The 27,378-nt window shown below is 37.1% G+C and overlaps 1 protein-coding gene across 1 annotated transcript; it reads left to right on the top strand.

Annotated features, from left to right (window-relative positions):
• The first annotated feature begins 410 nt into the window (after positions 1 to 410).
• wdr95 (WD40 repeat domain 95) lies at positions 411 to 21,839 on the top strand. Its single transcript, XM_016673353.1, has 29 exons — positions 411 to 653; positions 1,549 to 1,714; positions 2,749 to 2,802; positions 2,878 to 2,961; positions 3,652 to 3,717; positions 4,010 to 4,240; positions 4,737 to 4,822; positions 4,916 to 5,008; positions 5,092 to 5,137; positions 5,688 to 5,734; positions 6,920 to 7,037; positions 9,269 to 9,338; positions 9,712 to 9,952; positions 10,048 to 10,153; positions 11,378 to 11,529; positions 11,717 to 11,819; positions 12,378 to 12,484; positions 12,564 to 12,643; positions 12,721 to 12,775; positions 12,855 to 12,900; positions 13,230 to 13,289; positions 16,528 to 16,690; positions 16,769 to 16,864; positions 16,964 to 17,022; positions 18,115 to 18,247; positions 18,390 to 18,429; positions 18,836 to 18,924; positions 20,498 to 20,682; positions 20,965 to 21,839. Exons 1-29 carry the CDS (start codon positions 586 to 588, stop codon positions 20,971 to 20,973), a joined length of 2,853 nt encoding a protein of 950 aa, XP_016528839.1. The 5' UTR covers positions 411 to 585; the 3' UTR covers positions 20,974 to 21,839.
• Positions 21,840 to 27,378: the final 5,539 nt, after the last annotated feature.

Here is a 27,378-nt window from a genome sequence, read left to right as displayed (position 1 = left end):
TGAGATTGATTTTCTTGGTGAGACCAGCAAAAAGTAGCTTTTCTCTACATCATGTTATGAAATAGTGACCTACATATCATATATCTTTTTAGTTTTTCTATTTCTTTTCATTTTGTTGTCTTTCTCAATAAATGAACAGGAAATAATACAATACTTTAATTTCATATAGTTTTTGTATGTGCAACAGTGCGACAGTTTCTCATTGGATGAAAAATTATTTCTTGATACTATACAAGGCATGCTTATAATGTTTTAAAATTAAACCACTGTGTTGTAAGAAAGCATAAATAAGTAAAATATAAAAAAACATTCTCACTTTCAGTTGTTCAGTGTGCCCTGAGTTTGATGATAGTTGTCTCTTTCTCTGTATGTAAAGGGGCAATGCTTTCAGTTTTGTGGTTTCAGTTGTCACTTGGTTTCTTGGTTACCATCTACCACCTGCTTTGTTCAGGTGTAATACTAGATCCTGTGTCAGGTAGACAAATGTGGAATGTTTTTGCCTAATGGCTGTTTGGTGGACAGACTAAAGAAATTTTCTGTCCCTTAATTGTTAGATCACAACATCGCTAAAGATTTTTGGCAAGAATGCAACTGGAGAAAACCGCCCGCCCTTCATCAGCTTTAGGAAGATTGGAAAGCATACATATGACGAGGTATTCCTTACTCTCATGATATAGACAATCATGTGTGAAAAAAAATATGAAAACTAATCTTTGATTGGATGTTTTTTAATTGTTTAGTTGAGAGAAAAAGTTCTGACCTTTTTTTTCTACTTCTGTTTAAATCTAAAGAAATGTTTTCTGTTGTCATGGTTCTTAAAGCAATATGCAGAGTCGCAGGAAATTTGATCTCTGGAGAATACTTTTGCAATGTGTTGCAAAGGTATCCCTACCCCTTGATCTTTTTTCACATTTTGTTATGCTACTACAAAGGTAGATGCATTTTTATGAGATTTTGATGATGAGAGGCTCTCGGTTGCCCCTCTGATTAAGGCTCTCTGTTAGTTTAGGTGAACCGTGTGACAGTGTCAGTTTGCTGTGGTGGCCTGTGTTTTATATTCAGATATAATAAATTGAACAGTGCTCTGTGAGATGTACAAAGCTTGGTATGTTGTTTTGTAGCCTAACCCTGTCGTGATCTGTGGAACTTTGATTTTTGTGTTATTGTTATTGTTCCGTACTTGGTATATTGTTTATCCCTGGTGTTTATTTATGTTAAGGGATTTATTTCCAAAACAAGCTTTGGAAATTGTATGTCCTTTGCCTTTTTACCTCACATCCTCTTCTTTGTGTTGGTTGAGCACAAAAACCTCAATGAAAACACAGATCTTTCTGGCTGTGACATGACAAATTATGAAATGGTTCAAGGGGTATTCGCACTCTGGCCGTATATTTCTACTGTTAAACACAATGAGACTCCATATCCCTAAAAGACTTTGAATCAACACGAACTGTTTCATGAACTTCTTTCACCTTCTTTAGGTAAGAGCCATAGCAAGTTTGTCAAAACATGCAAACAAACATCTGATTATAATGTGAAATCCAACAGCGTCTTCTCTGAACTGGGAAGTACGAAGCAGAGAATCAGGATAAGGGAAACACCAGCATGGCTGGAGCGAGAGCTGCTGAAACACAACGATAGAAGACACTCGATGGAAGAATCTGAAATCAGGAGACAACTGCAGCACTGTGCATCTTCAACTCATCACTTTGAGGTACAGTTCTGAAACAAGTTTCTCTGTCTCAAAAATCTTGTGCTTATTTAGTAGCACTGTTACTCTGTCCTTACATGGACCATGTGTGAGGAGCTGCGGCTTTTAGCCAGAAGATGTCACTAGTATGCTGCAGCGCTTCTGCTTCCCAGCTCGGTCTCAGCTATCAGAAAACGATATAATGCTTTACTAATTTACATGAATAAAGTTCATGACCAGTTTGCACACAGCCTGACAGTGCATCAGACAGGGCAGTCTTCCCAGAGCCCCAAAGCACTTCAAGCTATAGTTGAGCCAACCATATAAAAGGTTTCCCAGAAAATTCAAATTTGAGCTTCTGAGCTGACAGGAACGATAAAGTGATGCAGGAGGCTGGGCTGCCAATGCATGGCTCAAGTTTCTGGGTTTCCATTGCAGATGTCAGTCACACTCTCCTGCTTAATGTAGCAAGCAATGTGCCATAACAGATTAAGAGAAGCAGGCTCAGGAGTTCAAAGTTATGCATCTCCTATGAAGGGATTTGGAAAGCAGTCAGGAATATGCGAGTGCTCTCACCATTTTTCCATCACTTTGAGTGATTAAACAGTTATCTTACAAATTCAGGGAAAACCGTGGGGAGACTTCAGCTCTAGTTACATCCTTGAGGAATTAAGCTGTTTATCCCTGTTATTTATTAATGGTAGATCAAACAGCTTCCAAGATGAAGGACCAGTTGCTAGGAAACAGCTGAAAAACTTAGAAGAGTTGTTAACTCGGAGAGCGCGGCCTGTTGTCTGGCTGAGGGCTCTGACGCGCTCGTTAGGGTCACTGATATGCAAAGGTGAAACCCTGTCCATATCTGCTGATTACTAATGATCAAATTCAGTCATTAATTACTCCTTTTAGCGCTGTGACTTTATGAACTGCCTGGTGAGTGGATCTGTGTGCACCCAAAATAAATATTCAACTAAAATCCTTCAAGTGGCCAAAGTGTTTCATGAAGTTATCTCTATAATTGCGATTAATGCTGTAACTTCCGTTTCTCCTTTTATCTCAAGATCAATGAAAAGATATTGTTAGACGAACTCCAGGAACTGAAGTTGTCCTTTGAGGTACTTTGAAAATTGTTCCTTTCAAATTTTACCCATGTGAAAATGATCACATCACATTATAATTTCCTTACAAAGGAATGTGACGTGAGTGGGGCAGGGTACGCCGATGCAAAGAATTTTGGACATTTACTGAAAAAGTGCTTGGATGTTTCTGACATGGTAAGACAATAACTGTTTTTATATCATTTGACCATAATCTCACAAGTATTGGCATACAGCCTGGAAGGTGATTTAAATATTAGTATTATTTTCACATTTTGTTTTATTAAAACAAACATTATTTCCATTGATTTTTTTTCTTTTTTTTACGTGAAACACCAACACAAAGTAGCATATAATTTTCGAGCACAATCAAGATTATGATTTTCTTAAACAGTCAGGGATAATATGAGAGTTGATGGGAAGATCAATGTAGCTAAATATTTTGTTATATTAGAAGAAAACCTATTAGAGATAGCAAAAGATTTGAGGCAGCTGGAGAGGTTCATCTTGCAGTAAGATAATTATCCTGAGCAAACAGCTTGACAAAAAAAAATGCTGTTCAGATGCTCTTTGTTTAATTTTACTGAGCCTGAGGTATTTTAAAAAGAAATAAATAAAAACAAAATGTGACTCCATGGGTAAACATTTCATGAAAACACACCTCCAAATGAGGCCAAATACAAATTCACATCAAACTTTTCAAATTTAATTTGTGATTTGTCTTCTTTTTTTTTCATTTCCAGTTTGTGTTGGTCCATCTCATACAATTCCAATCAAATATTTTTTAGTTTGTGGTTGTATCAAGGCAATGTAAATTTAGAAAAAAAAAGTTAATTATCTTGTTTTCTTTTTTTTTGTATCGCACAGAGCAATGAAGAGATATATAGTTTGTTTAAAAAGATTGATTACTCTGATCAAGGAATGATTTCCTGGGTGAGTCACATTCAAGTTCTGTTTGAGTATAAAAGAGCATAGTATGAAATCTGTAGAAAAAAATGGCAATACTATTTGAGCTGGTGTTTATTGATCAAATGTAACTGGAACAGACATCAGCACAGTAGCTTGGGATATCGCTGCCTCTGTGGTGTCAAGATCACTGTATATAACAGTCTTTGTAGTTGTTTGCACACATGAAGTAGTGGATACATCATTAAAGATGTAAATCAGTAAATCTCCACATGTTTGGACACTTTTCACAAAGGAAGGGATGTGATGTGTGATGCAGATGGAGTTCTCCACCTATCTGCTCCAGCAGTACGAAGCAAAGATGGAAACTGTGAGACGCAGGAAGCAGGTGGCCTTTCATTTACCAGCCCTCATGAACGATGGCGGACATGGCATTCCTGTAGTCAACATCCACTCCACCCACGATGGCGACGTGTTAACAGTGAGAGAAGATGGATTAGTTTGTCAGTGGAGTCCTGACGTTAAACCTCGGAGGACCAAGCACATGTTTGTAGGTATTAGCTTTTAGGATTTTTTTTTAAAGAAAATCTATTCTTAAAACACCTAAAGTAGAAGGAAGAAAAACAACATCTCATAAAACAAAAACAGAGATTATTCAGATGACCAATGTCTTTAAAGATATTCAAATATGATTAGTGATTTATTGTCTACTCTGACACTGAAGTTAATCAAATTAAGTCAATTCAAGTTTATTTGTATGACACATTTCAGCAACAAGACAGTTCAAGGTGCAATGCCTCATAAAAACATAAGTCATCAATTATGAAACAAGCAGTAAACATTACATTTGGACAAAATGTCATCATTAAAATCATGAAGCAAATACAAATCAAATATGTTAATCAATGTTTCACTTACTACTGAACAGGTCAGGTCCAAAGCCTTTAAATTAGTGGTTGAGAACAGTACAGATATATTGTAATGTGATTTAAATTAAACTCTGTTCTCAGTTCTGTTAAAGACATTTTAATTGGTCCTGTTTGTAGAGTCAGGGATCTGGCAAAAAAAGTTCAAAGTGGGTAACTGATTTCACTATGATGTCAGAGTACAACAAGCTGATGATCGGAACAGGGTGAGAACTTTTTATTGACCTCACTGATGTTTTTTTTTTCATTATTGAGAGGTTGGATTTAGATTTAATCTGCTTGAGCACTTTATTTTTCAGGGACGGAGAGATTCAGTTTTATGAACTTTACACTTTAGAGCCTTACTGCCAGATCAGCGGCCTGGAAACTATACCTTTAACTTTAAGCTACAGGTGAGCTGCACAAGAAGATCTTAAAAATTCTTCCAGAGTTCTTTACCTGATGTGTATTTTTATTTTGTTTGTTTGCTGTGCAGCTACATCGGCTCTGATAAATGTTGTTTTCTATATGGAGACATGGAGGTAAGTGCTAATCAAATTACATTACATAACCAATATGCAGAGGTGTGACATCACAAGCCATACTTGTAGGAATAGTTTTACTTCAATAACGTCATACTTTTAGTTGAGGAGTATTATTATCTTTTCACTTGAGTACAAGTTTTGTTGGTAAAGGGAGACGTCTCGGATGCACCGATTTTGTCCTAATGTCTGTCCTTCTGTCTTCTGAGCCTGTTGTGCCATTTGGAGGGCAACTTAATATACAGTTTTTCTAATCCCTTGAAGTAGCTTGTACTTCAATACATAAGTCAAGAATGACAAAACACAGTGAGAAATTATTTGTTTCTACGCCTTAATTTGCTCATTTGTAGGTAGGTTATTTATTTCCATATTTTAATAGTTAATCATTCCAGATTTTGTACATAATTCCAAGTTTTTGCACCGTAGGTTGCACTGTTAAAACATTTTAAAGTAGGGTTTCTTTTACATCACTAGATATTTTTGTAACACTGTCGACTTCTGCAAAAATGTAAGCTCTTTGCAGGAGGCCACTAATGTGTCTGTGTTTCAGGGATGTGTTACCATCATCTTGCTGTTCCCTGCCGAGGACACCCTCAGGTAATGTTGCTTCTATGAGGATCTAATACCTTATTAATATTCATTTAGCACCATTACACATTTTTATTCCGTAATCAGAACTGTAAAAGACATAAGCGGCACATTAATTTCCATTTATATTGAGTTTGATTATTCTTAGGCAAAGTGACCTTTCACAGCTGGGGGCAACGACACTCAGAGGGTCCTTTCATGCAGACTTCTACATCAGAATCAAAAGAGGATAATGAAAAACGACAATTAAAAAAGAAATCTTTGTGTTAATGAATTGATACAGCTACATAAAAAAATAATTAATAGTATTGTCTTAAATAGGCACTTTTATCAATGGTCAGTATCCATTATTTTTTATTATTGCTATAATTGTGATGCTAATTAAAAGGTCATTAAGAAATGACCATTAAAACATCATAGATATCGTTGAACTGAAACAAAGAAAAGAAAGCTTAAATGATAAATATGATAACAGACAAGGGACAACTTACAAATAATTTTAAAATAACGTTTTTGAAGGTGTGAAAGCAGAATCTCCTGCGTGTCGGAGCCTTAGGACCGTTGAAAAGCATCAGGGTAATTGAAATCACACAGCATGATAATTAGGAAATATGCAAATAAAGAAAGAACCTTATACCAAACACTTAGATCTAAAATCAGTCTGAACATAGAATCTGCCAAAAAGAAATACTTTCACCTGCGGTTTTTATATTTGACATGTGATGTATTCTCAAGAAGCAACAATCTTTGGTACAAGAATTATCAGTAAATTATTATATAGCTGCTATTAAAATAAAAAGCTGATCTGAATGTCTTTGAACCCCTAGACATGAGTTAATATAAACTAGCTGCTAATTCATCCCAATTGCAGTTTTTCCCTAAATTTTTTGAGGATCTGTTAAAAGGTGAACTGAGCCGTCAAAAGTAGACTCATTCTTTTGACTCATGCCATGTCTTTCACAGCTGAGAAATTATTTTGAGGCTATACAGTGGATTAGTGGGAGACCTTATGATAAAAAAGTAGAGCCGATGGTTATGTTGCCACGTCCACACAAACACAGTATGTGATGGAAAATTATACCTGTGCCTCGCTGCAGGTCTCACCAATCAAACACGTTATGTGGTGTGCGACATCAAGTCTGTCAGATGATCAGTTTCAAACTTGAATGAATGATGGAACTTCTCCTTTCACAGGTTGTGGAACAGATTACCAAAGGCTGAAAATGTGCCTAATATTGCCTTTAAAAATGCTGTGCTTTCCAAAAACGTGACATTTGTCAGATGGAAGGTTCATCATGACTGGGTGACACAGGTAAGGCTATGTTTGTTTTCTTTTTTTGTCTGCTTTTCTTGATTGTTTCAAGTTAATGTTAAATTTGAGCCTTTCCAAATTTATTGACATTTTAAAGCAAAGTGCAGGTGTTTTTTGTTCTTTTTGTAATCCTTTTCAAGAGATACAACATTTTTGCTTTTGCTCTAAGAATCAGTCAAAAGTCTCCAGAGAAAAAAGGTTTTAAACATTTTTGCTTTAAATATTTTTACAGCAAAGTTAGTGTCTGGTCTCTCTGGGCAGAGCCATCCTGAAATTGTAGGAGGCCCAGAGAAGAATTATATTTGTCGTCGACTTCCAGTTCGAATTCAACACATGCTGTGCATAAAATGCCTTTTTGAATTGAATAACTAAAAAATTAGTTTTTGATCATATTATTCAGCCATGCTTGAGAGGCAAGTCTTTGTTTCATTTGCATACATTATAGAGACTAGTCCTGACCAAGCTACCAATGATGCAGTGATTCAGTTCAGTTGGGCCCTTATGTGTCTTTAAACTTGATTAAAAAAAAATCAAATCATATTAAAAATAATATTTTGCAATGTCAAGCCTTCTTGTGTTTTGGATTTTTTCTTTAATGAAATTCTCTCACCTTTGGAGTCCTTCTTTCACCTTAAAATTAACTCACTTTGTTTTCCATTTTATTTTCAGCCTGTATTGAGTCTTAAGCCGAGTCAAAAATCCGTCCACCTATTTTCTATATCCCCCTAATCCTTGTTTGTTCAGTATATGTGCCTATTTCTAGTCAATGGTCGAGAGGCGGGATAAACCGTTCACGGATTGCTATTCTGTCACAGAGCACAGAGGCACTCGGGACAGAGCCATGTGTCCAAACACTTATTCAGGATGGATCAGACCAAGGGCCTTCTTACTGTGAGACAGCAGTGCTCCATTATGCAGCTCCAAGTAAAACAAAAAAAGGTTATTGCTGGAGATGATTTGTTGCAACAAATTAAAAACTAAAGAATGTTTTGAGTTGAATGATTTCAGTGCGCTGAGAAGCTTGGTGTAGCTGCCGGCCCAACCATGTGTGGGGACATGTCTGGGGTGGAAGAGGGTGTAGTGTTGGGAGGAGGTTGGAGGATTTGTGTAATGCTTTGTTGGGCTTCCCTGGGGCGCTCTGGTTGGATAGGATGGCACCATATCCCTCCTTCTTTGGTTCCTCTGCGTTCCGGCCAGGTGGTCAGGTGTTCCTCTCCGGAGTATTGGACAGTCTTTCCCTAGGTTTGGTGGCTGCCATGGTCACTTCTGAGCTTGGCTTGCAATAGGGAATGTGGCAGAGGGGCTGGATCAGGGGTTTGTTGCCCTGCATCTCTCCCTGTGCCTCTTTGGCCCTGGGACTGCTGATAATGTGCTTCACTGCTGCCCTACCTCTCTGTCTTGCATATAGCTAATCTGTCAGGGGGCTTAGAGCTGCTACCTTCCCTTTGTTGCTCTTGGCCACTGTGTTGCGAGGTTTCTGCCAATTTCACCATTCTAACAAGGTTGCACCTCCAGGTGACACGCTCATGCACACGCACATGCATCCACCTACACACACACCCGTACAAATTACCCAAATGCTTAAAGGTCATTCAGACACCCGTTTCAATTTCATCAGTGTGGTTTGTCCACTAAATCACATAGTTAATAAACAATGAGATATTCCCTTTTGTAGATCAAAACTTTTTGGATACAAGGGAGTCTAATAGTTTCTTTACCTGCTATGTAACAAACAAGTACGCTCATGTTTACTTACATGAAATCTGGTTGTATAATCAGTAATATTTAGTCATTTTAGTCAATATTGTCAATATATAACACATTTTTGCCTAAATTTAAAATGTAAAATTCCTGTTGACCGTTTAAGTCTCGCCGAATGTAGGCAGACACAAATGCCTTTCTTGTTAATTGTTTGTTTCTTGACATTCTCCAAATTTAAATAATGACAACTAATACCAGCATGTAAGACCTGCAGAAATAAAAAATTAAGCATACAAATTAATGACATGTCAAACAAATGCATAAATCGACAGGAAAACAGCAACAGAAGTTACAAAAGTCCAATTGTAAGTATTTTAAGTTCCAGGTTTATTCTCATTTTTTTCCCACACAGTCCTGTTAATTCTCTCTGAAGGAAAGTTTCCATGTTTGACAGTTGCCAAGAAAAATAAAAAGAAGAATGATTTTTGCTGTGATAATTCTGAAATACAAACACTTATCTCTTCTTATAGGTAAAATATTTTCACAATTTTCAAGCTGTTGTCTCATCATCAAATGAAGATGCCTCTTCTCTTGTTGTCGGTATGGCCTTTTTATTCTGATTTCTGGCTGTCTTTCTTCTCACAATAGAAATTAACCTAGAATAGTAACTTATTGAACACTTAATGTTGCATATTTACTTTGTCCTCTGTAATTAAACGTAGTGCAGGACACTGGTCAGTCTGCTTGGAGATCTGTGAGGGATGACTCATGATTGCTCATCTATCACAAATTCACTAATCAATGCCAGTCTGTCTGTTTATGTGAGAGTGTGATCACCTTGTATGTGGGCATGTTCACTGGCAAGCTTGGTCATTTATTCTGATAATGAATTATCCTCGCTCCAGAAGCACACTTTGATTGATGCTAGTTCTTGTATTGTGATGCCTTTCCTTTTTTCCTCTCTCTTCTCCAGGCTGTATGCTGCCTTCAACAGATTCTGCACAGAAGCTTAGGGAGATCAGAGAGGTGTGCTACGAGGGTAAAAACAGGAAGATCCAACTAAGCTGGACTCCACATGTCCGTGCATCTGAGGATCAGACCATTTTTTCAATCTACAAAGGTGTGAAGGCTTTTGACCTTTGTCAGAAGCACAGTTTGCTGGTGACCGGCGGCCTGGACAGACTCATACGCCTGTGGAACCCACATTTCTCAGAGTGAGGCACCTGAATTCAGATGGCCGTTTTTCAGACAAGCATCATTAAAATTAAATTTACACCTCCTCCTCCTGATTCAGTTAATTTCTCCTTAGAAAACCCACTGGTATTTTAAAAGGCCACTCTGCTCCCATTTTCTCCCTCTGCATCTCATCAGAGGACGGTCGGATCTTTTCTATCTCAATGGACAACACTGTGAAGGTGATTCATGACTTTTTTCATTAATATTTTAATTAAAATTTGAAATGTGGAACACATTTTTAAGATTTACATACAGACATTGCTGAAAATAACCCAGAAGTTGTAAAACACTCTACATATTTAACTACACTTGTTTTTTCCCCTAAAATAATCATGCATTTTACCTTTTTCATCTTTAAGTTCTACATTTAAAATACAGAATCAAAATATAGTGTATTGATCCCCAAGGAAAAAGTGTCAATGTGTCAAATGCTATTTGACAATTACAAATATAACCATATCTGATATAAAATGTATTTTTAAAAATACATGCAGAAATATGAAAATATGAATTATTACCTAAATATTAACAAATTAAATAAAATAAAAATAAAATATATTAAAAAATAAAATAAAAACAAGTGCACCTTGCAAATGTTTTTAACACTTAACTTTTGTATATTTTGTAACACGAATGCTCTACAGACTACAATGGATTATAGATGAAAGACCTTTTGAATTTTTTGTAACATGAATACTCTACAGACATCAATGGATTATAAATGAAAGACCAAAAGAAAGCGTCATATAGCTGTGAAGTGGAGCTACATTCTCTTGTCAATTTTTCTCCACAAATAAAAACTCTGAAACTGTGACTTGCATTGCTATTCAGCCCCCCTGAGTCAATTCTTTGTAGAAACACATTTTGCTGCAAGTTTTATAGGCCATGTCTCTTTACAGTGCTTGCCATTTTTGTCCATTCTCCTGTGCAAAATATCTAAAGCTTCATTAGATTTCATAGTGACCTTGTAGCCACTTGGGAAAAAAACAAACAAAAAAAACATTCACACGTCACTGGGCAACCACCCGGTTTCATTGTGATTATGTTTGTTTATTGATTATCTCTAACAAATGTCTGAGGTCTCCACGGAACAGAACAGGCGTGTTTAGAGTGAGATTAAATTACACACAGGGGATCTGCTGAGTAATTAGGCAACCTCTGAAGACAATTGCTTGCATTGGATTTTATTTGGACTAAAGGGGGCTAAGTACAAATTCACACAGATATTTGCAGATTATTATTTGTAAAAAAAAAAAAAAATGGTAATGTATTATTCCCTCTGCTTCACTACTTCTGACTTAAAATTTCTCCTAAATACATTGACATTTTTTACTGGTTTTAAATTTAGTTGTAGCCTTCGTCACATTTGTACATTTTTAAATCTCGCTGTGCTCTCACGCCAGATTTGGTACATTGAAGATCAGTGTTGCCGGTTCACAGCCGACCCCACAGCCAGCGGGATTCATGGCGATGTATCTGCATGCTCCTATTCCGCTGCCATGAAATCCCTGTACGTCGCAGCAGACTGCATAGCCGTTCTCCCTTTGATGCTGAGGTTGGTTGTTTTGCCTTTACACTAAGTTTTCTTCTATTTTTAGATACTAGTGTACTTTAAAGTACATTGAAAATGTTCCTTGGATGAATTGGTCTAAAGGGGATGACACATTTATATTTGATAGTGTCTGCTGCTCCCTGATTTTAATACCACTCTCATTGATTTTATCTCGTCTTTGCCCCGTCAGGCCAGAACCTCACAGTCGCATCTCTGTCTCTCATGATGAGGCTGTAATGTGCTGTGGATACAGCCAGGAGTTCCGGCAGGTTGTGAGCTGCAGCGAGGAGGCTGTGAGTTAATAAGTGCCGCAAAAGTATTCATACTCCCTTTAACTTCTTTAACATTTTGCCACATTAAATTAGAAACATTAGTATTTCTCCATGCGACCACAATAAGCCTTACACTTCAAAAAACTGGACTTTATGGACAAGTGGCCAGAAAAAAAACATTCACTTACAGACAAAAACAGAATGGCTCGTTTTGAGTTTGCCAAAAGGGGTCTAGGAGACGCAGTGGCGGTTTCTGTTATGGATAACATTGGCAACCATCCAGGGTGGCATCTTGTGGGGGGGAAGCACACAAGATGATTGTGTGCACCATAAAATAATCAATTTTAATTCCAGGTTGTGAGGTAGCAAAACACACACAAAAAAATGCCTTGCGGGGTGAATAAGTTCACAGGGCACTATACTTTGTTTTTCGCTGTCACAAAATGTAGTGGTTGTAATGTAAAAAAAATTGATTAAGGAGAAGCACATGAGTACTTTAGCAAGACACTTTCTTTTGGTGCAGAAACTTGCACTGTGATAAATAAAAATGTATGAATTTTATAGTGTTTTTGGTTGTAGGTGGTGAAAGTCTGGGATTTCGATACTGGACGACAGGTTTTTGAGTTTACTGCAACACCAGACCTGACCAGCATCACCTGCATGACATTTGACATTAAGGGAAGAAGGTATGGATAAGGAATATTTTCCCTTTTATTAAAAAAAATATGTATGCATCGGTTTTATAATATGCTGTTGCTTCTGTAGACTCATCACAGGAGGAAGTAATGGATACATAAAGGTGTGGAACTTCAACAGTGGCCACTGTATAAAGACATTAAGGAAAGGTGAGTATAGTTTGTTTCACCGCTGTAGAAAAGGACATATATGAAAGTATATATATATATTTTTCATTTCCCATCAGAGGGTAAATGCCATCAGGTGTGTGACTGCACCTTTATTAAAGTTCAAGAAAATTCGTGAGTAATCATGGGATATTTGACAGTTGTTCAGTATAACTTTGATTCCATGCTGAGCTTGTGCAATTTCTGTCTGAAGATATGTGGTTGCTGTCGGAAGAGACCACAGGATTGACATTTATTCAGTGAGTAAATGTGAGAATCCAATGCATCTTATTTCTGTGTTTGTATTTTGAAATCTTGTTCCAGTAAGTTTTGCAATTGCACACTTCTTCCATTAGTTAATTTCATTTGCATTTTTGCATTGTTATTGGGAGCTGAACTTATTCAGAATACAAGCAGGATTTGATTAGAAACTACTCAACCGAGAAAGCTGTGCACAGTTTCATCTAACTCTTTTCTTTTTTTTTTTTAAGATCAGGTTTTGTCCCCAATGATTTTACTAATCCTTTCTATTCATACAGGGAGATAACAAAACTAAATGGCTTTTACTGAATATCTGAATTTTTTTCAGGATTCTCCTGAGGAACTTTATCACGTCCAGAGACCACAGCCTTCATGGAAAGATGATTTGGTGAATATAAGCAGAAAGTTGGTTCAATAATAACTTTATTATTGATGTTCATGTGGACCAAAGTAATAATCCAGTCGGCTCTTACAGTTTTTCATACCAAATTAAAAAAAAACTCGGAAAAAAACTTAGTGCTGTGCATTTTGTATAAGGTAAAGAAGAGATTTAATGTTTCATAAAAGAATTACTATAACATTTACAGACATAATTATATTTTTATTTAACTTGTTTGTGAATATAATTAAATCCATCTATGAAAATCCCCAAATCGCTTCTTAATTCTCTCTTTTGAAGTACCCTGGTTACTTGTTTACCATTCTCCTTAAATAAATTTTTGATTATGATGATTATGTTTAATTAGTGGTTTCTTCTGTTTGCATCTTCTGTTACTTTGAGCTCTAAAAAGCAGTAAACATTGATGCTGATTGAGAATTTGCTCTCAGGTATAACAGAGAAGCTCATGTGTACTCATTGTACTGTGCAGGAGAGGTAAAGCCAAATGCTCCATTTCCATTGCTTCAGTTGCCTTTCAACCTGAAGGATTTTATTTAGATAAGGTGTTATGGTTCAGTCTTTGACACAGATTCACAGAGGATACTGTGTTTGAAAAAATGTCCTGAAAATTGTATTTTGGAGAGGGAAAAACTCTGAGAGCTTAAGAAGAAAAACCTTTCTTGTTTTCTCTCTTGTAGAGCAGCAATGAAAGGAATAATAAATAAAAAAAAAACAGCGAAAGATTTTCAACACCACTTCACTGTTTTCTTTTGTCCAAGATTATTTATTCCTTGTTATGTATTCATGACTTCTTTGCACAGTCGCTGCCCTTTACTTGCATAAAAACATTTCATTCAGAACACAAATATTGCTTTTGTTTGGATTTCTACTTTTTTCATTAACTTTTTTTTTGTAGTTAATGTGCTTCTTTTAAAATGACTGGATGCTCCAGTGTCCAATAAGGGTTGAAAACTCGTAATGATCATCTTTGTGTGTTTAGTTTTTGAACTCTTCCTACGAAATACTAATTTATTTTGTCGATCAAATTCACGAAAGCTTAAATAATATAGGTCTCGAATTGGAAAACTGAAGCTAGCGAAAAGAAAATCCTCCAAAAACTACAACCAAAACAGTTTTGTAATTTCTGGGAAATACAAAATATTGAAGGAATTGATTTTTTTGTCGTATTTGGTTGAATCAGAAATATATTTCATCATAACTTATGTTACCAGCAGCAGAATCTGCAGCGAATTTTACTTCAAAAAGTCCTGTTTCTTCTTGAATAATTTCTTTGAGATACATTTAAAACACTAAAGTCCATATTTGAATTGACAAATACTGGATGAGTTATGCTTTATGAACCACCCAATGCATTTTCTCAAGCGTCAGACAGCAGACGATGGTTCCTCTATCTGCTTTTGCCTCCGTAATGCATTTAAGTTATCTCTGTCTGCAGGCCGCTGCTCTCTCTGGAGGGAGAGCTGATTCTCACTAATGCTGTATGATCCATTGGTTGAGGCGACTTTCAGAGACCTCTTTTACATTGAAACTGGTGGCTAGATTCACCCACACATAAGCCCATTATCAGTTCAGAAATATTGCATTACCGTCACTGAGAAGCAAAGTGACCCCGTTGATTATCTGCAGAGGGCCTTACTGAAACGTTTCATTAGCGGCTTGCAGGAGGAAGATCAATGGTTTGTTTTATATGTATGACTCCCCTTCCCTTTAGCCTCCATGTCTCACTCTCACTGTGAATTTTTCGGCTTGGTTTGGTGAGCCCAGTTTCAAATCATTTAGTGTTAACCCAGCAAGCTCTTAATCCAGTTGTCGTACAATTGAACAGAATATATATAGCACATTTGGCATTTACTGTAATGAGAAAAAGGGCCATTTTTCATGACTGCCAGTTTGGAAAAAAGCAAATACACCTTTGCTACTTTCTATGGATTTAGGGAAAATAGCAGCTAAGTGATGCCAATCAAATGAACTTAATTATTAATTTTTATCAAGTGTGATCACCTCTGTAATAGCATATTACACCATGCCTAAATGGAAAGACATCAGCAATGACTATTAGAGAAGCAGCTATGCCTTCTGATCAATCCAGGCAGGGTTATGAGGCCATTTATGAACAATTTGAAGCCTGTTTTTCTGCAGTGAGAAAGGTCATTGGAGTGGTGGGGAGGAAGAGTTAAAGGAGGAAGCTTCTTCTCTCTCTGAAAACAATATGACACTATGATTTAGTTTTGAATCTTAACAAACCAGATAAGCTTGTGTCATTTTACTGATGGATACGATCAAAATAGAGCTGCTTGGCTGTGAGGTTATTATGCGTCACGAACACCGTAGTGCTGTCTGTTATGTAAAGCAGGTGTGAAATGCGAGGCCATCTTTTTGACCACTGAAGCTCGCTTGATAACAGCTCATCAATAGGGGAACGACCCCCAAACACAGCATTAAATCTACAGCAAAATGTCTAAAAACAAACAAAAACCTCCATGATATCAAGCAGTTTTGCAGAGAATAGTGAATCAAAGTTTCCCCACAACAAGGTGAGAGATTTAATAAATCATACAGAAAAAAAACAAAAAACAAAAAAAACAATTTGGAGTGATTTCTACAAAGCTGCAAGCTATGGCATCATGATTTGTTTTGCCCAGGACTGTAGATAAATTGAAATATTTTTCATCCAGCAATCTTTTCATCTGCACAATACGACAGCAGTTTCTGTTTTTCAATAGTAACTTTGAGGACTATAACTGATGTGCTTCATTCTATTAATTTCTTAAATGAAAATATTTTCGATTGACTTTGTGCTTGTTTTCATTGCTCACAAAGATAAATGGGAAGGCACACTTCTTTTAAACGCATAAACTGGAAACTTAAAAGATAAAAAACCTGTTTTCTCCACAAAAGATAGATGAAGTATGTCAAATGTTCGAGACGCAGTAAACTATAAAATCTATACTTATTGCAGAAATATGATACTAACTCCTGAAAAAATGTGTTTGATAACATTTGCACCATTACAAACAAAACAGACTTTATTTTTTCTGTCCACAAGCTACTTTATGCTATTAAAAAGTTAATTTCCAGTCCATTTAAAGAGACTTCTTCTCCCCAGCTTTAATTCACTTTCATATTTTGTTAGAATGACACATTGTGATAAGAAAAAAAATAGTCAAATTCAGAGCTGTGGAATAAACTGAACTGTTTAAAAAGATTGGTTTTTCTCTGCCTGCAGAAAAATGGCCACACAGAGGACATCCTTTGTGTGGTGCAGTGTCCTCCCTCTCTTCTGGCGACCGGCAGCTACAACGGAGAGATCATAGTTTGGAACGCAGATTCCGGGTCTATAAACTGTCGGTTTGTTGGACCTCTTTCAGCTGAAGATCACAACACTAAAGGTGATTTAGAAGCTATAAAGAGAATAAGTTGCACAATAAAATGGGATTAAACCTCTGAAATATATTTTTTAACAATAGGGCTGGACTCAAGTGTTCCAAGCATGGCTTTTATAAGAAATTTAAGATTGGTGCCGCCGTCTCCAACTACTGGTCTCCTGACATCTGGAGTCAGAGGTTAGCCTTGGAAGGAGCGGTAATAATACATGACTTCATTTTACAACTTTCCACGGTTTATTTCATCACAGCGTTATTTATTCGTTTGGTTTCTTAAAGGGTGGGTGAATCTCTGGGATGTGCTCAGTGGACGGAAGCTTGTGAGCAGCTTCAAAGTTGTGAGACATTTCAAATTTATCTTCTGTTTTTTTTTGTCATCAATTTTTCTTATTTAATTTTATCTCCCAAATGGCAGAAAAAAGATGTAGAAAATACATTATAGACCACTTTGCTTAGAATTACTATTTTTTGTTGAGAAGAACATGTAGATATCTTTCCTGCAGGTAAATATTGTACATCTCCTATTCTCTCTGGGTTTTGTGAGATGGGTGGAGTATGAGGCACAGAGAGTTGCTAAAGCTGAAATAAAAAAATGGTGCTATGAGAAATTCCACAGATGAAAGAAACATTGCAAAAATATGTAAAATTAAAACTAATGCCGCTGCTTAGTTTCCCACCAGGGTAAAAAAAACTCAACTTTTAGATTTAAAATCTTTATCAGGACTTAGTAAGGATTGTTACAGCTTAATTCGATTTTAAATCTAGCTAAATACAACCTTTATATGAACAATAGTAAATTCCATGTTATATATTGCATTGTCACTATTTTATATAAGTCTAGCTAAAAGATAGTCAGTGTGCAATTATCCTTTTAAATCACTTCTTCAGTCTTTCATTGCAGTGGTCAAATTTGACCCACTTTTCTTTGTGCAGCTTCAGTTCATTGAACTCTTGAACTTTGTTCCGTTGCAACACTTTGCCTTTTTATTTATTTATTTTTTATTTTTTGCCATACCCCAGTAGATTTTCAGATAGCTTCCTGCCATTTGTGCTGACTGGCTGTGTTTAATCTTTATTGTATGTGAAACACTGTGTTATTATGTCTGAACAATTTCTTATTTGTCTTGTCTTTTCAAAAGAAATTGTTCCAGAACTCATTTTATGTGTTCAGCTGTGACCTTTTAGAGAGAGGGATCTTTTGCCATACTTTTTTTTTTTTTTCCATGATCGGTTCAGAGTTCTGTCCTATCTTTCTCTCTTCTTACTCATAATGTTTTCTTTAATTTGAAAGAGATTGAGCTGGAAAATAACTATCTTTTATTCTGTTAATCTTTGTTTTATAAAACTTAAATGACAGTTACAGTTTGCATTAACGGACTCGTATGTAACGCTTTTTGTTTTGGGTCTGACATTACATGTGTGCCACATAGTCGAAATATCAACAAAAGATAACAAGACTTTACATCACTGATGAGAAGACACTGCTGTACGCTGCTGACAGGATGGGTTACATCTATATTTACAACATGGAGACGTTTGACCCAGAGCAAAGGTCACCCAGAGGTTGGCTTCCCGTCTTCCCTCACTTTTGACTTTAATTAGACCTGCAGTGAAACTGTGAGGATAGATATTGTTTATGAGACATTTTTCTCAGACTTTGTGTCTCTCCCTGTTGTTGTTGTTTTTTTTTTTTAAATTCACTCAGCTGAACATTTCTGGCGTGCCCACACCAGCTCAATTACCAGGTATGTAAAGTCCAAAAATACACAGAGTGCCCTAATCTTTGTTACAAAATCATCATGTCAGGTGACTGGTTATGTTTTTTTAACACCTAACTTTTAACTAATTCCTCCAAATTGAGCTAATTATTTCCAGTTCACGGTGTCAGTAGCAGCAGCAGGGTAATGTTGTTCTGCAGCTGTGGGCACAGTGTGGAACAGTGTGTGGGAAGGTCTTCAGCTGACAACATGAGCATCCTGTGACGCTGCCTTTAAATGCTAACTAGACTTGTCAGGTTTTCGCGCTTTCTGAGAGTATTGCAAAAATCTGACCTTGTTGTTGAACTTTGTGTGGATGATTGAGTTTTCAGTAAGAAAACTGCCATCTGGTGTTTTATCATGTTTTTATGTTGTTGTTTTTTTTCGGATCCAGCTTACAGATTGTCACCAGTGATCAAGTGGTGCTTACCTCATCCACTGACCACACTGTGAGGCTCTGGAGTGCAAGAGGAGAATTCATCGGTGGGTGTCAACAGTTGCAATTCAGCCACTTATTCTAATCTGTTGTATTATTAACAATGACTCCCTAGCTGGACCTTTACCCCTTTGACCTCAACTATTTATAGTGCAAATCACTCACAGCATGTATCACACATTTTCTGTCAAAGGTATTCCTACTGCAGAGCCTTTCTGTGTCTTGTAATGCTACAGCCACAAACATGGCTGTATTTTTGGGGGATTTTATGCATGGAAAGAATAATGGTTTTTGAAACTTCAACATAAACCCCTGAAAAGACCTGCATTTGCACTCAGGCCCTTTAATCTTATGGCTCTTAAAATACAATCCACAACATGGTGGTGACGACATTATCCTTCAGTCAGGATGGAGAACCTGGTTAGAGTTCATAGGAAGATGGATGATGGAGCTAAAATACAGAAAAATCTTGGAGGCTACAAAATAATTGAAATTTGGGATATTGAAGGGGGGATAACTGCAAACACACAGAGCTTAAATGTGATGGTGTAGGTCAAAAGATATGTGTGAGTTAGAATGACCTAGTCAAAGTAAAGACTTTAATCCAATTTAGACGCTCTGGTAAAAGCTGAAAATTGATGCTCAAATATAGTGTTGATTCAATCTGACCAAGCTTTAATTGTTTTGCACAAACAAATGGGCTAAAATGTCAGTGTCTAGATTTTCAAAGGTAGTAGGAATCTTCATTAAAATACATTCAACTGTAATGCAGTAAGTTGGACCTTTAAAGTATTGACTGTATGCTTAAATTGGCAGCTTCAAGGTGGTTGTACTATGAAAAAAATGTCAAATAAAACAAAGGTATGAATACTTTTCCAGATGCAGAACATGTTAACCTGCCTTGCCTTGAATCTATTTTCAGTATTTACATTTTGAGCAAAAGATATAAAACTTACACCTGAGTGAGCCTCAAGAGCTTGAGGCTGAATAAAAGCAGCCAATAACAAACCTCTGACTTTGTCACACTAGAGAAAGATCTGCTCTACACCTCTCAGCCAAACACGAAATCAGTCATCAAGTATATAAATTAGGTGTCAAAAGCGTGAGAACATGAGCCGTGTTATCTCCTCTGGCAAGCCAGGAATGTGGCCGATAGGGAGAAGATTGACTGATCTCTCCAGATAGTGAGTTTAACAACTCTTGAAAGATGAATCCATACACGTTTAAAAAGAGCACAGCTGTTTATGATGCATGTTGTGATCCCACTTTGAACCATTTGTCAACTAAACACCACTCTATTGATTTTTGCATGACAACCAGGCAGACGCAGACATTCTGCATTCAAAGAAATCAAACCCTTAGCATTGTTATTTTTTAAATGAAGCTTCAGAAGTAAGTCAGAAAAAAATGAATTAACCTTTAGCAGATTTATGAATGCATAGAAAAGTTACATTTTTATCTAGGACGGCACAAAATGTTCTGCACGTCGTGACACATTGCATGGAAAGTCATTTAGAAATATGACATTTCAATAAGCTGCAGTTTTACAGTCAAATTTGTTCAGCACCATTAAATGCAATTTATTAGAACATACGTTAAAATGTGATTTTCCATATGCAGGGACATTTGGCCAGCCTGAGATGTGGAGCGTCCAGATTCCCTCATCCTGGGCTCATCCAGGTGTCCCCTATGAGGTTCTGATTGATCCTCTCAGTGTGCCACATCATGATGTTCTGAAAAGAAAGTCTCATCTCTCCGAAGCCATCACTTCTGACGTGACTGTGACTGATAGAGGGGAACTAAAGGTGAGCTGCAATATTTCAAAAATGATTATCTGAGCTCTTCCTTTTTTTCGTCTCTTTTTTTACTGTCACACTGCACCGATGATCCTTTGAATTTCATCAGTTACGCTGACAATGAGGGAGATTTAGGAGCACATTTCACCCAGCAGAATAGGAGTCCGGCCCGGATTATAACCATTTCAATAGAACAGACCGCTCCACACATGTACTGCCTGTTTAACACCTGGCTCAGATTAAAAGCATGGATTGGTATGTGAAGGGACTGCATTTTCTGCTTTATTTCAGACTGTGTGAAGAAATTGACTGGAATACCAGCATATCATCAAACAACTTGGCCCTGAATGGCTTCTGGACCTTGGAGCCACTGAATACTTGTGAACCACCCAGACTCTCTCTCTGGTATTGATCCATTTATCAGCCTGATGAGGGAACTGGAATTAACTGACTGAGACGAAAACATGTATATCCAAACTGAGAAAGTGGGTCATTTGCAATGTTATGAATCAACGTATGTTTTGTTGTTTAACACAACTCGGATGTGGTGGAATAAAGCTGTGAGCGGAGAAACCCAAACCATGGTGACCTCTGACCTGAGGAAATACATTTCCACAGATGTGCAGTTCAAACTCAGCTTAATGACTTTCAAGAAAGCTTATTTGATTTCGGTGTAAACAACTTTTCTGTGTTTTTTTCCATTTGGCTTGTGTGCTTGTTAGTATGCATTGCTCCAACTTCCTCCCAAAGTCCAAAGACATTGTTGTTGGGTTAATTAATCTCTCTAAATTACATTTAAGTTTGTGAGTGTGTGTGTGTGTGCATGGTTCTCTGTCCTGTGAGTCTTCGGGTTGTGAAGTACTGGGCACCAATGCCGCTTTCAAATCACCTTCAGGCCCCTAAGATTCCCTATAACTCAGCATGGAAGCAGCTACAGTTAATAGATGGATGAATGGATGAAAACCCTAACATATAAAATTTGAATAAAATACACGTACGTATGTGACTTTAATGTTAAAATGCATATTGACTCAAGTTATATGAATATCTTTTCAAGGCATTGTAATACAGTATACATGATTTAATTATTGTTCTATAACAGTTGCATGACATGTAATGTATTTTATTAGAAGTGAATCAGTATTGTCATTATTCATGTCATTATGAAAATGGATAATTAATAAATGTCTTCATTCTTTCAAAACAGCCAGCCTTTTAATTTCTAAGTAAGACATGGTAGTTCAATTGGTCTGCCCTTGGTTTAGGTTTTTGCAGTGACAGTAAGAAATGTATTAAGTGGATTCAGAAGATTTACCCATGCAGATAGAAATCTATACTTGAGCATGTCAGTGGTGAATATAATAATTCCAGAAGGATATAAAGGTAACAAGCATGCAGGGTAGGTGTCATCATCTTGGAAAAAAAAAGAAATCCCCCACAAAGTTTGTCATGGAATAAGAATGGAGGGAGTCTGGTGTGGTATATAATGTGGGAACCTAACTAGATTCTGCACAGTCCATCAAGTAAATTGTCAGCATGGTATTTATTTTTTGCTGGTCCGATCGTTCATGGAAACGATATCCATGGAGATCCTGAAGCCTGCAATTTATCATCCCCTGCCCACCCACACAAACACAGAGATGCACACACCTGAACTCCCATCATCAATCTATTACATGGGAAGTATGGAGGGTGTGCAACTTCATGAAAGCAAGCATTAATTACTTGAAGGGAGGCTCTACACATCTAATTTGTTTTTTGATTACAATAACTATTAGCACTTTGCTCCACTCTAAAACATAATTACTCTCACACTCACAACTCGGGCTGCATGGGGACTGAATTATTCAGGGAAAGCTCGGTAAATACGAGCATCTACAAGGGAAGAAGAGAAAGGTCATCTTGAAATTGGTAGACAGAGATATAATACAACTCTTTGTTTTTACTAACATTAAACGTGTAGTGGGCTGCACAGTGCCACAGTTGGTAGAACTTTAGCCTTGCAACAAAAAGGTCTTTCTGCGTGGAGTTTGCATGTTCTCCCTGTGCATGCGTGGGTTCTCTCCGGGAACCCCGGCTGCCTCCCGCAGTACAAAAACATGACTGTCAGCTTAACCGGTCTCTTCTATGTTCTCCTTCGGTGTGGCTGAGTGCATGCATGATTGTTTGTCCTGTCTGTCTCTGTGTTGAGCTGCAATGGACTGGCAACCTGCCCAGGCCGGGGTGACCCCGCCTCTCTCCTGTTGACTGCTGGAGATAGGCACCAGCACCCCGCGAAACCTCAAGCGTGTAAGACAATGGATGGATGTTAACTACACTGTTATAAAAAACATTATTAAAACAACTTAGCTGCTCTAGAAAAACTGAATTTTTAGAAGGTACAGTATAGTTAGGTATGAATCATATACACTGGCAGACTGTAAGCATAAAAGTATGTAATTAACCATATATTTATTTGACTGATGTTTCCTTTAATTGTGTTCAGATGTTGAATGCATAAAAATCCCCATTCAAGAGGAAAACACGGACAACAAAGTAGAATATTCATGAAGGAGGAGGAGGAAATCTTGAGCCCATTCAATATTAAGTCTCACTCTAGTTGGTTGATGTCTGGTTCAGTTCTAACCAAGTTGTGCTGCAACAGTGCTTTTCACTGGATGGATTATTACACAGTAATAATCCATATTGTACATAGCTGTTCTTAGGAGCATAGCACTGAGAAGTAGTTCATATGATAAACTCAGCAGACTTGCAGTTACACCAGGTGTTTGCTAATTGCTGCTGCCACTAGTCTGAAGGAGCTGAGGGGAGGTCATGGGTAGGGGATGCACTGTGAGATGGAAGCTCGGCTTGGAGACTGCAACTCCGAGGAGGAGCTGTGTGGAGAAGGCGGCGCTCAGCGACAGCAAGTGCTTAGGAACCTCGAATGGCTGCCGGGGGAGATTAAAGGATTTCTCAAACATGCATGAAAGAATCAAAGCAACACTCTGGGGATGTTTTTATGTGGGAATAACATTATAACATGATATGAAGCTCAAAAAAGTCGATTTTACATCATACCTCCCCTTTAAGGTTTTTAGGTTATGTCCTGTCTTTGTCTGTTAATTAGCTCTAGAATCCAGTGTGATGCGGTTTCGATCCCATTGTTTCCTGCTGTGCCATGAAGCTGCTCTGATCTGCCGGAGCTTATCTGAATGATTTTTTATTTTTTTTTAATTATGTGGAAGTTGGCCTAAATGTTCCTGAATCAAACATGAGAAGATAAACCAACTTGCACTGATTGTGAAACAACAGTGCTTCTCCGGATGTGGTTATTCTGTCATCTGAAGAAAAAAAAAATCATGCCTCATGTTCCTGTGACACTTCAGCTCATTTCTCAAGGATCATTACTTTCTCAGCTTCATTACAATGCTAAGAGAGGATCCTCATGAATATTGTGCAACCCACAACTGTGAAAGCATAAAAAAAAAACACAATGCAACTTTTATAGTGAATCTTAATCCCTCTGAAGAAAAGGCACTCACATGAAAGAGCACGATCAGAAAGGGCCTTCACAATGTGCAAGGACTACACAGCTCTTATTTCGGTTAATTAGACTAATTGCTATATTTGTGTTTAACAGTGGAGAAACATGCACTTGGCTTTCAGATATATTCACAAAACGCTTTTTTACAGTTGTACAAAGCAAATTAAAACTAAGAATTTTTTTTTCTTTTTTGAATGGTAGAATAACAAAGATGTCATACACATTAGTAGGAAGGACATAGAAACCTGGCAAGATCTGGGGAACTCTCACATGTTTTGCTTGCCTTGTTCTGAATATGACTGATGTTTATCCCCAAAAGTTTAAATGAACTCAAGCAGTGTGAACTCAAGTTCAAAGTCATAAAAATGACTCATTTAGAGAAATATGTTCAGTAATGACGTAGCTTTAACTTTATATTTATAAAAAGACATTAAAGATAGAAGTAATATTGAACTGAGGCAGAATCACAGCTCCAAGACTTCAACAGTAAATGGCAGTCAATTATTAGAACAGCTAAAAAAACAACTTAAGAACTTTGAATTTTCAGCATTTATTCTTTCTTTTATTGTTTCTCCGTATCCTAGCACCATAATGGACTCACCTATCCCTCTACTGCTTCTTTTTATTGTCTTCACTCTATGCCTGCACTCTGTTTTAACACTGTCACCTCTGAATGAGCCTGGCTAGTGGTTTATTATTAGCTTTGATATTCACTGCATTGTTATATGCTCATTTGTAAGTCGCTCAGGATGAAACGTCTGCCAAATGCACGCACAGCATCCTATTTCTATTTTTGGTATCCCCATGTTCAGGGTCCAGCTATTACAGCAGCATGCTGACTAAGTGGTGAGGTTAGACCACTTACCTGAAATCACACATGTGCTTTATTCTGCTTGATCTCTTTAGCTACCTCCTGGTCTGAATAAGGAGGCTGGTTTGAAAATGCAGAAAAGCCTGCACTTTTTATGCAGGGAGCCACTTGCATCTGTAGGGGATTTCATTCTCAATCTTTCTAGATTCCCTTTTGAAAAGGTTAAATTCCTTCTTTTCTTTAAATGGGGCAATTTCAAAATAATTTAGTAGTTAAAATTCCCCAAACCAAAGCAGGGATTTTTGAATTCAAGTATGAACACTTTTGTGTTACTCCTGTCAAACTGCAACATACAATTTTGAGAAATTTGTTGGTTTCGGCTTTTAAACACCATAGGGAGGCACATGTCAAGTAACTGAATGCACAGTGCTTTGTTTTCCGAAACCATTCATATCCAGTTCACATTTTGCTATGCTGCAGTCACAATTTCAGCGTATTTTCCTTAGAGCTCATATGACAGATCAGCAAAATATGAGTCATGATTGCGAAAATGAAGGCAAAGAACAAATGGTTTTGAATTGTCTTCACAAATAAAAATGTTAAGAATTTAAAGTGTATTTGTCCTTAAGAGTCAATACTCTGTAAAGGCTCTTTTGCTGCATTTACGTATGCTTTGTCTCTTCAAGCATCTCATACCTAAGCAGTGAAAGTTGCACTCATTATTTATTTCAAAATAGATCAAGTTCAGTCAGATTGGATAGAACTTCAATTTTTAAATCTTGCTACAGATTTTTAAGTCTTTTTAAGTCTTGCTACAGATTTAAGGTCTGAGCTTAAGGTCTGAGTTTTAAATAGTGAATTCCAGCACACAAACAAAGTTTGATCTAAACCTCAAGTCTCAAAGTCCAGCCATCGAGAGCTCGTGTCTTACAAATTCTAGATGTGTTTCTGCTTCAACACACCTAATCTAAACCAATGATTGTAGCTCTGCAGTTAGAATGTGACATTTTCTGCAGCCTCCAACAAGTTTTCTTCCAAGATTGTCCTGTATTTAGCTTCCTTACCACTACTGAAGAAAAGCACATCCCTAGTATGTTTCACTGTAGAGATGGTGTTTTCAGGATCATGTGCATCATTAGGTTTTCAATGTGTTTTGCATGTACCAGTAGTTAGATTTTAGTCACCAAGCCATAACTGTAAATTGTCCCTTATGGTTTCCTTTCAGCAGTGGCTTTCCATTGTTTGATCATAAAGCCACACTTGGGGACTGCATGACTTAACGTTTTCCTGCTCACATGTTCTCTCACCTGGGAATGTCTGGAGCTCCTACCATGTGACTTGCGACTACTTCACTGATTAAAGCTGTTGTTTGTCTGTCATGTCATGTTGTGCTATAATCTTTCTCTTTTTGGAAAGTAGATTGAACAACACTTCTGCAGTTTGGTTTATTGTTTTCTAATCTAACCCTGCTTCAAACTTCACCCCGAGTTTCTCTCTGATGTGTCTCACCAAAGTTCACAAACAAACCTCTGAGTCTTTACCAGAACATCTACGTTCTGTTAAAGATTCGACTCTTTACGAATTAGCTGATATAGAAAGGCAGATGCTTGCTCTAGATTTTATTTGGGTTGTCAGATTTATAGGGGTCTGGATAAAATGCACATCACACATCTCAGGTTCCAAATTGTAAAAAAAAAAGTTCATTTTTTTTCTTTTCACATCACAGCTAAAAATTAAATTATTCATTCTCCCCGCTAGTTTTAGGAATAAAGTCACTTTTTTACTTTACAAGTTTCTTCTGACTGTAAGTAATATTAACGTTTTGTAATGGCCAAGCCACAGTCGTGTCTTCAAACTTAATTGAAGACAATCAGTGTAGAGACCTAAACATTATTGTGATGGGACCAGGGGCCCTTCCCCTGGTGCCATGACTCAAATGAGTGGAGTTCAACAAAATTACAGTAGAAACGTGGTTTTATCTTGGTTTAAAAAAAAAAGAAGGAAAATCCTAATTGGCTCTATGACTGAAAAATAATGTTAAATGTAAATCTACCAGGAGTAAACAATTTTGGGGTCTAACTGTACATGCTAGTATCATGCAAAATATAATAAATAAAGTTTGAAGCTGTAAAGTGATCAAATGTCAACAACACTAAGGGGTATGGCTTTTTCTGTCAGGCCACATAGTTTCATTACTTAATACACGGTTGATTGTGTGTGTTTTTGTTTTGTTTTGAAAAAACAACTCTCAACATGTACAAAATTCAAAAGCCCGAGGTAAATTAGTGTCTGTAATACTAAAAACAGCTTCGATTTTCACAAGAGCACCTGAAGTCAGCAGCAGAAAGTGTGGGTGTTTTTTTTTTTT

This window comes from Poecilia formosa, unplaced genomic scaffold (assembly GCF_000485575.1).
Source record: "Poecilia formosa unplaced genomic scaffold, Poecilia_formosa-5.1.2 Scaffold74, whole genome shotgun sequence".
NCBI lineage: Eukaryota > Metazoa > Chordata > Actinopteri > Cyprinodontiformes > Poeciliidae > Poecilia > Poecilia formosa.
Note: the sequence above shows the minus strand (reverse complement) of the source record. Positions and strands in the feature narration are given on the sequence as shown.

Coding starts and splice junctions, on each gene's coding strand:
- wdr95 (XM_016673353.1), top strand. CDS start 586: ATGCAACTGGAGAAAACCGCCCGCCCTTCATCAGCTTTAGGAAGATTG. Junction 654..1,548: donor GAAAGCATACATATGACGAG/GTATTCCTTACT, acceptor GAAATCCAACAG/CGTCTTCTCTGAACTGGGAA. Junction 18,248..18,389: donor AGAGCAAAGGTCACCCAGAG/GTTGGCTTCCCG, acceptor AAATTCACTCAG/CTGAACATTTCTGGCGTGCC.